The sequence below is a fragment of the Salmo salar genome, chromosome 05 (genome assembly GCF_965601325.2).
Source record: "Salmo salar chromosome 05, fSalSal1, whole genome shotgun sequence".
Lineage (NCBI taxonomy): Eukaryota > Metazoa > Chordata > Actinopteri > Salmoniformes > Salmonidae > Salmo > Salmo salar.
Window position 1 is genome coordinate 43,033,532 of NC_138295.1, and position 16,064 is coordinate 43,049,595.

Here is a 16,064-nt window from a genome sequence, read left to right on the forward strand (position 1 = left end):
TCCTGAATCCTCCCCCCCCCCTCCCCCCTCTCTGCGGATGACTTCGTCAACCATTTTGAAAAGAAGGTCGACGACATCCGATCCTCGTTTGTTAAGTCAAACGACACCGCTGGTCCTGCTCACATTGCCCTACCCTATGCTTTGACCTCTTTCTCCCCTCTCTCTCCAGATGAAATCTTGCGACTTGTGATGGCTGGCCGCCCAACAACCTGCCCGCTTGACCCTACCCCCTCCTCTCTTCTCCAGACCATTTCCGGAGACCTTCTCCCTTACCTCACCTCGCTCATCAACTCATCCTTGACCGCTGGCTACGTCCCTTCCGTCTTCAAGAGAGCGAGAGTTGCACCCCTTCTCAAAAAACCGACACTCGATCCCTCCGATATCAACAACTACAGACCAGTATCCCTTTCTTTTCTCTCCAAAACTCTTGAACGTGCCGTCCTTGGCCAGCTCTCCTGCTATCTCTCTCAGAATGACCTTCTTGATCCAAATCAGTCAGGTTTCAAGGCTGGTCATTCAACTGAGACTGCTCTTCTCTGTGTCACGGAGGCTCTCCGCACTGCTAAAGCTAACTCTCTCTCCTCTGCTCTCATCCTTCTAGACCTATCTGCTGCCTTTTGATACTGTGAACCATCAGATCCTCCTCTCCACCCTCTCCGAGTTGGGTATCTCCGGCGCGGCTCACTCTTGGATTGCGTCCTACCGTCCTACCAGGTGGCGTGGCGAGAATCCGTCTCCGCACCACGTGCTCTCACCACTGGTGTCCCCCAGGGCTCAGTTCTATGCCCTCTCCTATTCTCGCTATACACCAAGTCACTTGGCTCTGTCATATCCTCACATGGTCTCTCCTATAATTGCTACGCAGACGACACACAATTAATCTTCTCCTTTCCCCCTTCTGATAACCAGGTGGCGAATCGCATCTCTGCATGTCTGGCAGACATATCAGTGTGGATGATGGATCACCACCTCAAGCTGAACCTCGGCAAGACGGAGCTGCTCTTCCTCCCGGGGAAGGACCGCCCTTTCCATGATCTCGCCATCACGGTGGACAACTCCATTGTGTCCTCCTCCCAGAGTGCTAAGAGCCTCGGCGTGACCCTGGACAACACCCTGTCGTTCTCCGCTAACATCAAGGCGGTGACCCGATCCTGTAGGTTCATGCTATACAACATTCGCAGAGTACGACCCTGCCTTACACAGGAAGCGGCGCAGGTCCTAATCCAGGCACTTGTCATCTCCCGTCTGGATTACTGCAACTCCCTGTTGGCGGGGCTCCCTGCCTGTGCCATTAAACCCCTAAAACTCATCCAGAACGCCGCAGCCCGTCTGGTGTTCAACCTTCCCAAGTTCTCTCACGTCACCCCGCTCCTCCGCACACTCCACTGGCTTCCAGTTGAAGCTCGCATCTGCTACAAGAACATGGTTCTTGCCTACGGAGCTGTGAGGGGAACAGCCCCCCCCGTTCCTTCAGGCTCTGATCAGGCTCTACACCCAAACAAGGGCACTGCGTTCATCCACCTCTGGCCTGCTGGCCCCCCTACGTCTGCGGAAGCACAGTTCCCGCTCAGCCCAGTCAAAACTGTTCGCTGCTCTGGCACCCCAATGGTGGAACAAGCTCTCTCACGACGCCAGGACAGTGGAGTCAATCACCACCTTCCGTAGACACCAGAAACCCCACCTCTTTAAGGAATACCTGGGATAGGATAAAGTAATCCTTCTAACCCCCCCCCCCCCCCCCCCAAAAAAAGATATAGATGTACTATTGTAAAGTGGTTGTTCCACTGGATATCATAAGGTGAATGCACCAATTTGTAAGTCGCTCTGGATAAGAGCATCTGCTAAATGACGTAAATGTAAATGTAAAATAGGCTGATTAGAACGTCCTATGTAGATTGTATTTTTAAGCAGCAACTATTAGGAAATAACACTGATAAAAAAAAAATTCACACTTTTACAGGGTTAGTTTCTTCAGCTGTTGTACAAAACACAGGAAAACAGAATTGTGACGGCGCTGGACCTTTAAACATTTTATGACCTCTAGAAAACTCACATCAAAGTGCGGTCCTCGTCCGCTCGGAGACTGGGGGAAGATGACGTCATGCAGTCTGTGCTGCCCCAGGGGCTCATGGGCCGGGCTCTTCTGCAGAAGATCAGGGAGAAGGTAATTCTCATTGCATTCTGATCCTACAGCCATGGGCCTGTGTAGTGGCTGGCCACTCTTAAGGCCTGATGCCACGCTGCTCTGCTTAGAGAAGAGACACACAGCAGAACAGCAGCATAATCCCTAGTTACTACTACCCGTCTGTCACTCTGTATTCCCTGTGTCACAACAACACTGTGTGGAGGAACAGGCGGCGGCATCTACACACACGTCAATGCTAACGCTATCTTATGGCAGGAAGACATTGTTTAGGTTTTCATGACACTAAGTCTCCAATGACTGTTTTTTTTAAGTGGGTGAGTTAAACAAGGATATCAGGCCCTGCTTACACCATGCCAAGTGGCATTGCATTCATCACTGGAGGTGGAGGAGGAGGCTCTGAGGGGCCTGTGGGAGAGCGGCATCAGTGGGCTCTGCTCTGCTCCATGTTTTAGTTAGTATGCACAAAGTGCCCTCTAGTGTTTGTCATGCAAATGACTCACGCAGGACTGGGGACACGGCTGAGCTTAAGTGGCTCCCTATTCCCTATATAGTACACTAGTTTTGACCAGGGTCTATATGGCTCGTCAAAAATAGTGAACTTTATAAGCTAGGGAGTAGGGTACCATTTGGGTCAATGCATGCTGTGTGTGTAAGTAACAAGATTTCACACTGCATCTGCACTGTTACAACAAGTCTGAACTCTGACTATGACCCAATTTCCAAATCAGCAGTTCAGGGAAGCCATGTTAAGCAACCTATTAGACGGATTTAATGAAGCTGACTCTGTGGTATGAACCTGAAGACAATGGACACCACCATCTGTTATCTGACTAAAATATCGATGGAAAGCATGGAACATTATCCCGTTCAATGTTAAGAGTTTGAAACTTATTTGTTATGAGTTTTCATCAAGTGCAGAATAAATATCCGGTACAAGTGAGAGAAGCTAAGCTCTCAAAGCTAATAAGTGAGTGTACTTTTACATAAAATGTCCTAGAGGTAGTACTGAATGGATGTGGGGGTGTGTGTACAGAGAAGGGTGTGTATGTATACCGGGGTTTGGTTGAGATTATGATGGGGCTGCAGGACAATCCCATCGGGGGCTCCTCGGAAGAACTTGCCCTTCCCATTACTCAATGGAGACCTGGAGAAACACATACAACAGCAGTCAGAGAGAGGAGGCTCACGCAACGTTTAACGCAACATTTTACTCAACCTTAGTACATTATATTCATTTAGTAGACACTCTTATCCAGAGCGATTTACAGGAGCAATTAGGATTAAGTGCCTTGCTCAAGGGGAACATCGACAGATTTTTCACCTAGTCGACTCAGGGATTTGAATAAGCGACCTTGCGTATACTGGCCCAATGCTCTTAACCGCTAGGCTGCCCGCTGCCCTAGTAGTATGTTAGTCAGTGAGCGCTGGTGAGGTTATACTGTAGACTGCTTGTTTTTGCCTGTATAAGTATAAATAAATAAATCGATCAATCAATCAATGTGAACCTAGGGCTGTTGCGGTGACCGTATTACCGCTACACCGGCAGTCACGAGTCATAACCGCAGTCAAATTCCATGTGATCGCCGAGTCACAGTAACTAGGCTTCTCCAAAACTGCGCTCCGATGCCACTGATGGTCAATAGTAGCCTACCAAACTTCCTATCGCCTCTATTGTCTCTCTAATTAAACTGACATCAATGCAAATGCAATCAAAAACCAAACACTTCATGAGAGCCCCGGGCATTTAGAGTTTGAGCGGAATGGGATCACCTGTTGCGCAGCGAGAGCCAGCTCCTCATAGCTGGTTGATGTATGGAATGAAATAAGTGTTCCTATAAGCCCATGTTGTGCAACATTTCTATAGGCTTTGCTATGCAATTGCATGAGAACTGAGTTTTGATGGCCTTTATTAAAAAGAGGAGGATCCCATCAGCTTTCTATAGGCTAGGCCTACTATATTTATTTCTCAACTTTACTAATATTAAGCACATTGCTTTGTTTTACAACCGGAGTGGCCTACCTGGCTGGCATGTACCGTGGGAAAAGCGTCCTCCATTCGCTATTTAAGTGCATATGGTGACATGTTTTTTTCCCCTGCCCCTGTTCCGATAACAGCCCGTTCTGAATCAAAACGAATTTTACACATATATTATTTAGTATATGTGATAGATTAAATAGAGAATAGTCTGATGGGTGAGAATATTATCAAGTGCTTGTCAAATTGTGAATGAGAGACAGATGAAGTGTGTGCAGCCTCCCAAGAAACAGAGCAAAGCGCATGCCTTTCATGCAACCTTTTTCAAATCATCATTAGTCGCATCATGCAGCCTTAGAATGTATTAGAAATCAAAAGATATAGCCTAAGGTTTGTATCACAACTAAAGTTGTATAAATAACTGTAAATTAAGCATTTCAATTGATCACTTTGTAAACTGCTCAACACAGAATAGCCGCATGTCTGCGCACTCTCTCGGAAATCGTTTAGGAAAAATATCCTTTCTATTTTATTCAGCTATGTTCAATTGTATTCTTCTTTCTATTAAATAACATAAAATAATGCCACTGGAAGTATAAGAAAATCTTGTCTGCAAATGAACTAGTGTATGGCACAGCCAGATCAGGGCCTAACATAAGGACAACTCAGAAGCTATTCTGTTCTTCTTAAATAGGCTACAATTTCTTCATATCATAATGTTTCTTTAGACCGGCCTAAAATAAATAATGGGTTCATTGTGATGGTGTAGGCTATGTTAAATTTATTTTTTAAAACTTTTTAAACTGTAGATGTTCCAAATGTCCGCATCAGTGGCTTGTAGGCCATGCGTGGAAGCCTGGAGATGTTAGTTAACTGTCAATTACCGTGAGACCGGCACTTATGTGCATGACAGTTACCAGCTGACAAAATATCATGACCGCCACAGCCCTATGTGAACCCACCTGGTTTTCTCCTCATCGTCACTACTCCCGACTTCATCACTGGAAGAGGAGTACTCTGTTGCCTTGACAAACGGACTGAGATTGGACTTGACCCCAGATAAGTGGCCGAAACCCTGAGACAGAAACACAGAGAATAACATAAGAGATAGAACACCAGACATCAGGATTCATGAGACAGACACGGTTATGCAATAATACAGGACTGCTAATGCTAATTGAGTATAGGAATAATTGTCACAAGAAGATGACAAACGGCTGAATGCTATTGAATAAAACACAAGGACACTGTGTGTCCTCTGGAGGGAATCAGAGACAGGACAGAACAGGGTTCCCATCTGCTGCCTTGTCCTCTGGTCCCGTCGGAATGACCGGAATCTTAACTGGCATTACTTCTCGGAATGGCATACCTCTGACATCAAATCAATAGGCCTAGTCATAAGATGCACTATTTGGTCTAGAACGGATAAGCAGGAATGATACACTATTTAGATGAGACTATTTATATAGATGAGTCGATGAGGAGGAATTCCAGCATCCTTTGTTTTGATAAAAGCAAACGCAGATGTTAGACAGTCAGATAGATTCTCCTAATTCAAATCCAGAGGTAATCGGATTCATCAGTCTCTTACCTTGAATTTTTTTTAACAGACAGTCACAAACAACAGTAACGAACATCTGACGAACACCGAGACGAGACCAACATGATTGCCTTGAAACTTGGTGACCAAGTTTTAATGTGTTACAAATGCAGATACTTTCCACAACCACAGGGCAACTGGAGCCAATAAAGAAAAGAACAACTTGTCCCACTGGAAGAGTTCTGATAATCAGGCTGAAAACGACATTATACATCTAATGTGGGTGAACGAGTAAAGTAACGGATGTAAAATATGTAGTGTAAAATAGTGTTCTAGATGCTGGGATAGCAACAGATGTCGTCCTCTGTGGCTTAGTTGGTAGAGCATGGTACTCCTGGCAATGCCAGGATTGTGGGAACGATTCCCAATGGACCGCGAATATGTATGCACGGATGACTCTCACTTTGGAAAAAAGCGTCTACTAAATTGCATTTTTATTATATATAGACACTAGGGTTGGGCGATGTCAAGCTTTGTCCTATCTTGATGATGTACTAGTAAAACGTTGTGATATATGATGGTATCGGCCCCTATTGGCCAACCCCCAAACATTTTTATTGAAAAAGCTAATTAAAACAAACTTGCATGCTACAACTTCATGAAAGATAATCTTGTTGAAAGCCTGGTCAGAGGCTAAGTGGAGGCAAATATTTTTGTATATTTCTGATGGAGCTTCAGCATGGCCAGGTAGTTGGTTAATACTGGTTAATAATTGCTTGGTTAAAACTGGTTAATAATTGCTTTATTTGCATCATCCTCCTTTCTTAAAAGGCCTACGGTTTGTTATATCTCTCATAAAGCTGTGATTGAGAATAGCATATGCCCAAGCCTATAGATTCTGACTTTTATTCTTGTTCTTTTTGAAAGTGGCAACTTTAGGACAACTCTTTCTTAGGCTATTAAAATATTTGGAAATAGGCTACTAACTTGAACAATTTTGTTTTCAACCTTGTATGCATAGCCATAGGAAGTAGGGTGCTGCTGCGCCACCTGAAGAAAAAAAAAATAATAAAAAAAAAAAATAATAATAATAATTTGCAGAACCCCCAAACTACTTCCCGTGGCTATGCTCGCATGGGGGGATTTTTCTGGCCCGCACAGATAATTTATTTCTTAATAAGCTTAAACTTCATTGAACTTGTCATTCGATTTTTCTATAGACTATTGATACAGATTGTTCTCTCTCATTATTAGTCCCCTGGCTACCTTAAGTTTTTAGGCTATTCAAATACATTTATGAGATGGAAGTCCATTAGATTCATTCATTGTTTGATTGGTAGAAAGCCATGCATGCATAAAACGATGAAAGTTTAGGCTAGTCTTGCCCAAAGTAGTATTAATATCGTATGGAGAGAGGAGGGAGTATAGCCCAAAAATTCTACAGCTAGACATAAGATAGTTAAGGAGTGTCCGTTATAAAGAAAATAGGTTTAGGCTATAAGGTCCATGCATCCGACATGAGAGAGAGAGAAACAATATGGGTGGAATTCTCTCTCCACTCTGTCAAGTTCAAATAGGCTAAACCATCGATGATGGCTGTCAATCATCGTCGATAGACGATGCTATCGTAATATAGCCCAACCCTAATAGATACTGTACATACATGTTGCTGCAGCAGGGCTGCTTGAGAAGTCTCCTGAGACTTCTTGTACTGTTGAAGACGGCTCTGCAGCATAGGGCTCTCCAGCTTGAAGTAACCTGAAAGAGTCAAAGGAAAATCTCTATCTCACATTTCATTATGTTGTCCCTCTCTTTAAATATTACCAGAGCAATACAGATACTCTAGATAGCTTTGGTGGCTCATTATGTGATCTTTCCTCAAACTATGTATGCTCAGTATGCTCTGCTAGTATGATGAACAAGTCTAGATAAGGACTAAGGCATGAGGATACATTGTATGGGATTCCTTGTTTTTCTTCTGGCTTACTTCCCGAATGCTAAAATGTAACGCCCTTGTAAAGGACTTGGAAAAGCACAATAAAAATGTATCATTATTACTACTCTATTTGAGCTATTGCTCCCTCTTCATGTACAGTATATGAAATCCTTTTACATTTAAACAAAGACGTTAGCACATTTATTTACCATATTGTGTGGGAGGCTCCTGAACTGCTTTCTTAAAACTGACGATTACTAGTAAAAAAGGGATCTTTGAACATATTACCCAGTCTTTCGTTCTTTCTTTCTTTCTTTCTTTCTTTCTTTCTTTCTTTCTTTCTTTCTTTCTTTCTTTCTTTCTTTCTTTCTTTCTTTCTTTCTTTCTTTCTTTCTTTCTTTCTTTCTTTCTTTCTTTCTTTCTTTCTTTCTTTCTTTCGCCATCTAAAAGGCATTTATTTTGAGAGTCTGTCTAACCATTAATTGTACTGGTTTTCCCCACACCCATTCTACCACAGGCCCTGTTGCTCACCCACATGCCCTCATACACTCCCACACACCCCAAAACACACTGCACTACTCAACAGACAGAGCACAGGCCAATGCTACCACTACACAGAAAATGTTAGACACCTTTTAGGTCTTTCCTAAAGACAAAAAACTATGTAAAACTTTCAACAATTTTTCTGTTTCAAAGCCAAACAGTAAGCAGGTGGCACGGTGCATGGTTCAGAGTTTCACTTTCAAACACTTTCAACTCATGGGGGGAACAACTCTGACAGGATGTTTAGGTTCCAGTGACAAATTTCCTGTGTATTGTGGTTATAGTCTGATTTGTAAACACCCAATGCTTTCACACAGGCTGTAGTTCACCATGTAGTAACACTATGCAGCTGATGGATCTACTATGAATCGATGTGTTGAAAGGAACCCATCTATAGTGAGTGGTTAGGAGACAGAGAGAGAGAGGGAGAGGTGAAGCGAGTGAGTAATTGTGGAGGACACAAGGACACAGACCTGACTGGGAGCTGCTGCTGGAGCTTCCGTGAGATGACATGGATTTCCCACCCTTCTCCACAGGAGACTGAGGGCCCCCACTGAACAGCAGAGAGGGAGAGGGATAGGAATCAGTGCCACAGGTAACTTCTACAAAGCTGTGAACAATCTGAGAGACAAGGCAAGAAGGGCCCTCTACGCCATCAAAAGGAACATAACATTCAACATACCAATTAGGAACTGGCTAAAAATACTTGAATCATTGCCCTTTATGGTTGTGAGGTCTGGGGTCCGCTTACCAACAAATCATTCATAAAAATGGGACAAACACCAAATTGAGACTCTGCATGCAGAATTCTGCAAAAATATCCTCAGTGTACAACGCAAAATACCAAATAATACATGCAGAGCAGAATTAGGCCGATACCCACTAATTATCAAAATCCAGAAGAGAGACGTTAAATTCTACAACCACCTAAAAGGAAGCGATTCCCAAACCTTCCATAACAAAGCCAACACCTATAGAGATTAATCTGGAGAAGAGTCCACTAAACAAGCTGGTCCTGGGGCTCTGTTCACAAACAGACCCCACAGAACCCCAGGACAGCAACACAATAAGACACAACCAACACATTGGAAAGAATTAAAAAACAGAGCAAACTAGAATGCTATTTGGCCCTAAACAGAGAGTACACAGTAGCAGAATACCTGAAAGCTTTGACTATTGAGAGGCCGCCATAGGCAGACCTGGCTCTCAAGAGAAAACAGGCTATGTGCACACAAAATTAGGTGGAAACGGAACTGCACTTCCTTACCTCCTGCCAAATGTATGACCATATTAGACACATTTCCCTCAGATTACACAGACCCACAAATCATTTTATATAATATCTATCGGGGGAAATATCACAGTGTGCCATCACAGTAGCAAGATTTGTGACCTGTGCCACAAGAAAAGGGCAACCAGGAGAGGGAGAGAGTGGTGACAAGGATCAGGCACACACAAGTTATGCTCTATACTTCAAATGATGTAACAGAGATATCAAATGTCCATAGAGTGCCAGTGGAAGTGATCCCCTAAGCACATGAGGCCTGTCAAAGCTGATCTATGGATCACCCACCCTGTGACTGGTAGGATCCCTCCCTGAGAATGATGTGTGATGTGGTGAAAAACGTACCTTGATGAAGTCCGGTGATGACTCATCAGCTCTTTACAATAGAATTTCGATGTTGTACGCTCCGGAACCTTCAAAATATAATTTTGACATGTGAGGACACAGTATATGCCTGACTGCCTTCAACAAAACATGCTGCATATTAGACATTACAAAACACTGCATACTATGTAGGGACTGCAGAAACAATATAGTATGTGGAACTGATCCAAATGAGGCAACCTGAACTGTATCACCTTCTATAGTAAGTTGATATTTAATTACAATATAGCTGCTACATTCTAAGAATTACAACTTTAGTCAAACTCATGAGAAGAAACATATGTCAAGCAGGCACTCAGGCCTTGTGTTCATGTGACTAATGCTTACATTTCTCAACGTGGTCCCCTACAGCTGTCAACCTTTTCACCTTGCTCTCATGTGTCACATCATCACATCAGAGGAAAGGAAGACTACACCCATTGAAAGAGGAAGTCATTCTGAAAATACCAATCTGACTACTGACCCTCCTTCAACAGGGCTTACTAGCAGCTCTGGGTTTCATAAGTGTTTCTTTTTTTTGTTCGTTCTGCAATTAAAGCACATCCACTCCATATGCTAAGGATACAAATCTATGTTGATTAGAAGACCCAGAGCAGGGATGGGCAACTGGCGACCCCGGACCTACAGTACCTTTTGTAGGAAATTAACTTTAAAACATCAATGTGTAAAATGTAAATGTTTTCTCTCCACTGTCAATAGGGGGGTTGCACATTTTTTTTGGTTTCAAGGTGGCGTGGGACCCCCAACAAAATTTTGCTTAGGGCCCCCAAAATGCTAAAGCCGGCTCTGACTGCATGTGAGGGTATGGATGTGGATATGCAGACCCGTGAGCCACTGTGGTCCCTCGTGATGAGTTCCGATTTGTTGTGGTCCCCAACCCCATCAAAGTTACCCATACCTGAACTAGAGAAATGTTGTGAGAGTTTGTTATTGGAAACACAGAATGAACATCACATCATCGAATGTGTTTGCTGTTAGTCAGGGGTGCCATAGGAAGCCTGAGGGCACTGCCAACCTCGTGCTGAACATTCCACTTCCTCTAAGCTTGCATGATCAACATAATCACACAAACAACAACAGCAGAACCCACTAAGAGATAATATCACACGCACATGGGGTTATAGTCTCACCAGGCACACACACACACACAGACAGACAGACACATATAGAAACATTCACCACACATACAGTACCAGTCAAAAGTTTGGACACATACTCATTCAAGGGTTTTTCTGTATTTGAATTATTTTCTACATTGCAGAATAATAGTGAAGATATCAAAACTATGAAATAACACATATGGAATCATGTAGTAACCAAAAAAGTGTTAAACTAATCAAAATATATTTCATATTTGTAACGCCCTGGCCAGGGTGTTACATTGGGTGGGCGTTCTATGTTCCTTTCTCTATGTTTTTGTATTTCTTTGTTTTGGGCCGTGTGTGGCTCCCAATCAGGCACAGCTGAAGCTCTTTGTTGCTGATTGGGAGTCACACATAAGGAGCATGTTTTTCCTTTGGGTTTTGTGGGTAATTGTTTTCTGTTTAGTGTGTTCCTAACAGAACTGTTGCTAGTTGTTTTTGGTTTCTTTTGTATAGTGTTCATTGATCATTAAAACCTTTTATGATGAACACTAACTCCACTGCACCTTGGTCTTCTTCCGACGACAGCCTTTACAATATTTGAGATTCTTCAAAGTAGCCACCCTTTGTCTAGATGACAGCTTTGCACACTCTTGGCATTCTCTCAATCAGCTTCATGAGGTAGTCACCTGGAATGCATTTCAATGAACAGGTGTGCCTTGTTAAAAGTTAATATGTGGAATTTCTTTCCTTCTTAATGCGTTTGAGCCAATCAGTTGCGTTGTGACATGGTAGGGGTGGTAAACAGAAGATAGCCCTATTGGTTTTGGTTCCAACCACCATCTCTTTGTGAGACGCAGAGTAGGTGATCGGATGATCCGCCGAAGTCGGTCCCTCCTTGTTGGGGCGGCGTTCGGGGGTCGACGTCACCGGTCTTTTAGCCATCACCGATCCACTTTTCATTTTCCATTTGTCTTGTCTTTGTTTTCTACACACCTGGTTTCTATTCCCCAATTACATGTTCATTATTTAACCCTCTGTTTCCCACATGTTAGTGTGCGTGTTTATTGATTGTTCATGGCGGTACTTGTCGGCTGGTTATGTTTGCCGGGTTATGTATTTACGCCCGTTATTTTCGAGTGACCGGTATTTCTCTGCACTTTGAGTATTGTCTGTATACTGGTCCTGTCGTGGAATTAAATACCTTGTACACACATTTCTGCTCTCCTGCGCCTGATTCACTGCACCAGTTAACCACCGCCTGGCAGAAACACGCACCCCGAAATGGAGTCAGCAGGAGCAGATGCCCCGGTATTAGGGGTTGAGGAGCGCGTCCAGCAGCACGCTGCCATGTTACAGCATCTCGGCACCGCTATGGATCGCGTCCTGCAAAATATGGATCGTTGGGAGAGAAGAGGAGTTCCTCCATCGCCTCCAACAGCACCACCACTCACCCCTCCTTCACCCGGTCCCAGTGGGATTCGGCTCGCTCTTCCGAGGGAGTATGATGGGACGGCTGCCGGATGTCAGGGGTTCCTACTCCAGCTGGAGCTCTACCTGGCAACCGTCCACCCTGGATCTCAGGAGCGCTTACAACCTGGTGCGTATCCGGGAGGGAGACGAGTGGAAGACGGCTTTTAGTACCACCTCAGGGCACTATGAGTACCTCGTCATGCCGTACGGGTTGATGAATGCTCCATCAGTCTTCCAGGCCTTTGTAGACGAGATTTTCAGGGACCTGCACGGGCAGGGTGTAGTGGTGTATATTGATGACATTCTGATATACTCCTCTATAAGCGCCGAGCATGTGTCCCTGGTGCGCAGGGTGCTTCGTCGACTGTTGGAGCATGACCTGTACGTCAAGGTTGAGAAATGTCTGTTCTTTAAACAGTCCGTCTCCTTCTTAGGGAACCGTATTTCCACATCAGGGGTGGAGATGGAGAGTGACCACGTTTCAGCCGTGCGTAATTGGCCTACTCCCACCACGGTAAAGGAAGTGCAGCGGTTTCTAGGGTTTGCCAACTACTACCGGAGGTTTATCCGGGGCTTTGGTCAGGTGGCGGCTCCCATTACCTCACTGCTGAAGGGGGGACCGGTGCGTTTGCAGTGGTCGGCTGAGGCGGACAGGGCTTTTGGTCACCTGAGGGCTCTGTTTACCTCGGCTCCCATGCTGGCTCATCCGGATCCCTCTTTGGCGTTCATAGTGGAGGTGGACGCGTCCGAGGCTGGGATAGGAGCCATGCTCTCTCAGCGCTCGGGTACGCCACCAAAGCTCCGCCCATGTGCCTTCTTTTCGAAGAAGCTCAGCCCGGCGGAGCGAATCTATGACGTGGGGGACCGGGAGCTGTTGGCTGTCGTCAAGGCATTGAAGGCGTGGAGACATTGGCTTGAGTGGGCTAAACACCCTTTTCTCATCTGGACTGACCACCGCAATCTGGAGTACATCCGGGCGACGAGGAGACTGAACCCTCGCTTAGTGTTCTTTACCCGTTTTGTCTTAACCCTGTCCTACAGACCAGGTTCCCAGAACGCTAAGGCAGACGCACTGTCCTGGATGTATGACACGGAGGAGCGGTCCATGGATCACACTCCCATACTCCCGGCCTCTTGCCTGGTGGCACTGGTAGTGTGGGAGCTGGACGCGGACATCGAGCGGGCGTTGCGTACAGAGCCCACTCCCCTCCAGTGTCCAGCTGGGCGTCTGTACATTCCGTCTGCTGTCCGCGACCATTTGATCTATTGGGCCCACACGTCACCCTCCTCTGGTCACCCGGGCATCGGTCAGACAGTGCGCTGTCTTAGTGGGAAGTACTGGTGGTCCACCTTGGCTAAGGATGTGAGGGTTTATGTTTCCTCCTGCTTGGTGTGCGCCCAGTGCAAGGCCCCTAGGCACCTGCCCAGAGGGAAGTTACAACCCTTACCCGTTCCACAACGGCCGTGGTCGCACCTGTCGGTGGACTTCCTAACAGATCTTCCTCCCTCACAGGGTAACACCACGATCCTGGTCGTTGTGGATCGGTTCTCGAAGTCCTGCCGTCTTCTCCCTTTGCCCGGTCTCCCTACGGCCCTACAGACTGCGGAGGCCCTGTTCACACACGTCTTCCGGCACTACAGGGTGCCTGAGGACATAGTATCTGATCGAGGTCCCCAGTTCACGTCAAGGGTCTGGAGGGCATTCATGGAACGTCTGGGGGTCTCGGTTAGCCTTACCTCAGGTTTTCACCCCGAGAGTAATGGGCAGGTGGAGAGAGTGAACCAGGATGTGGGTAGGTTTCTGTGGTCTTATTGCCAGGACCGGCCGGGGGAGTGGGCGGCGTTCATACCCTGGGCAGAGATGGCCCAAAACTCGCTCCGCCACTCCTCCACTAACCTCTCCCCCTTCCCGTGCGTACTGGGGTACCAGCCGGTTCTGGCGCCTTGGCATCAGAGCCAGATCGAGGCTCCTGAGGTGGACGACTGGCTTAGGCGCTCGGAGGAGACATGGGACGTCGCTCATGTGCACCTTCAGCAGGCCGTGAGGCGTCAGAAAGCTAGCGCAGACCGCCACCGCAGTGAGGCCCCGGTGTTCGCACCTGGTCTGGCTCTCGACCTGAAACCTGCCCCTCTGCCTGCCCTGCCGGAAGCTGGGTCCGCGGTTTGTGGGGCCATTCAAAGTCCTGAGGAGACTGAACAAGGTTTGTTACAGGTTACAGCTTCCCCCCGATTACCGTATTAACCCCTCGTTCCATGTGTCTCTCCTCAGGCCGGTGGTGGTTGGTCCACTCCAGGAGTCTGAGGTGCGGGAGGTTCCTCTGCCCCCTCTGGACATCAAGGGGGCCCCGGCATATGCAGTTCGAGCCATACTGGACTCAAGGCGTCGGGCGAGGGGCCTTCAGTACCTCGTGGAGTGGGAGAGGTACGGTCCGGAGGAGAGATGCTGGGTGCCGGTGGAGGATGTATTGGACCCTTCGATGCTGCGGGAGTTCTACCGTCTCCATCCGGATCGCCCTGCGCCTCGTCCTCCGGGTCGTCCCCGAGGCCGGTGATTCACTGCACCAGTTAACCACCGCCTGACAGCATGTGTGGTTCCCACCATGAAGCATGGAGGTGTGATGGCGTGGGGGTGCTTTGCTGGTGACACTGTCTGTGATTTATTTAGATTTTAAGGCACACTTAACCAGCATGGCTACCACAGCATTCTGCTGTGGTAGCTACATACACCATCCCATCTGGTTTGCGCTTTGTGGGACTATCATTTGTTTTTCAACAGGACAATGACCCAACACACCTCCAGACTGTGTAAGGGCTATTTGACCAAGAAAGAGAATGACAGAGTGCTGCATCAGATGACCTGGCCTCCACAATCACCCAACCTCAACCCAATTGAGATGGTTTGGGATGAGTTGGCCAGGTGTGAGGGAAGAGCAGCCAATATGTGCTCAGCATATGTGGGAACTCCTTCAAGACTGTTGGAAAAGCATTCCAGGTGAAGCTGGTTGAGAGAATGCCAAGAGTGTGAAAAGCTGTCATCAAGGCAAAGGGTGGCTACTTTGAAGAATCTAAAATCTAAAATATATTTTGATTTGTTTAACACTTTTTGATGTTTCTTTGGATTCCATATGTGTTATTTCATATTTTCTGGTCTTCACTATTATTCTACAATGTAGAAAATAGTAAAAATAGAGAAAATGCTTTTGACTGGACCTCTACATACAACATGTGTAAATGTACACGTGTATATACAGTATGCACACAACATGTGTGTGTACACACCACAACATATACACACATGTCACCACACTGATAGACGGACAGACCTTTGGTGGGCACTCCATAGAGTTTTGGAAGTCCCAGAAGACATCGTCAAACATAGGAGACATGGGAGTGGTGGCCATGTCAGACATAGAGCTGCTGTGAGGGTTATCGCGACTGGAGTGAAGATTGGCATTCTGAAATGGACAGTTAGTTTAGATCAGGCCAACTATATTTTTATATATTCATACGGCTCTGGGTTAGATTACTTTATTTATTGACACATTGGTCACGTTCCAAGTGGCACCCTATTCTCTATAGTGCATTAGTTTTGACCAGTGCCCTATGGATGCAATATAAAGGGAATAGGGTACTATTTGAGACAGAGACTCTCAGTACTGTAGGACAAACAAGATGGGAAAAAGGAAGTAATCATTTTTGG

General features: G+C 46.0%; 1 protein-coding gene across 3 annotated transcripts in view; it reads right to left on the reverse strand.

The window, feature by feature from the left end:
- The window catches only part of LOC100196367 (mitogen-activated protein kinase kinase kinase kinase 4), a 58,661-nt gene that overhangs the window by 13,300 nt on the left and 29,297 nt on the right, over positions 1 to 16,064 (reverse strand). For 2 of the 3 annotated variants that reach the window (XM_014200122.3, XM_082975223.1), the window contains 7 exons: positions 15,688 to 15,819; positions 9,771 to 9,838; positions 8,614 to 8,693; positions 7,325 to 7,419; positions 5,084 to 5,196; positions 3,200 to 3,290; positions 2,054 to 2,245 (listed from right to left, as the gene is read on the reverse strand). In XM_014200122.3, the coding sequence (XP_014055597.2) occupies positions 2,054 to 2,245; positions 3,200 to 3,290; positions 5,084 to 5,196; positions 7,325 to 7,419; positions 8,614 to 8,693; positions 9,771 to 9,838; positions 15,688 to 15,819 (771 nt within the window). The remainder of the gene's footprint in view (positions 1 to 2,053; positions 2,246 to 3,199; positions 3,291 to 5,083; positions 5,197 to 7,324; positions 7,420 to 8,613; positions 8,694 to 9,770; positions 9,839 to 15,687; positions 15,820 to 16,064) is intronic. The other variant, XM_014200123.3, reaches the window with a different exon arrangement.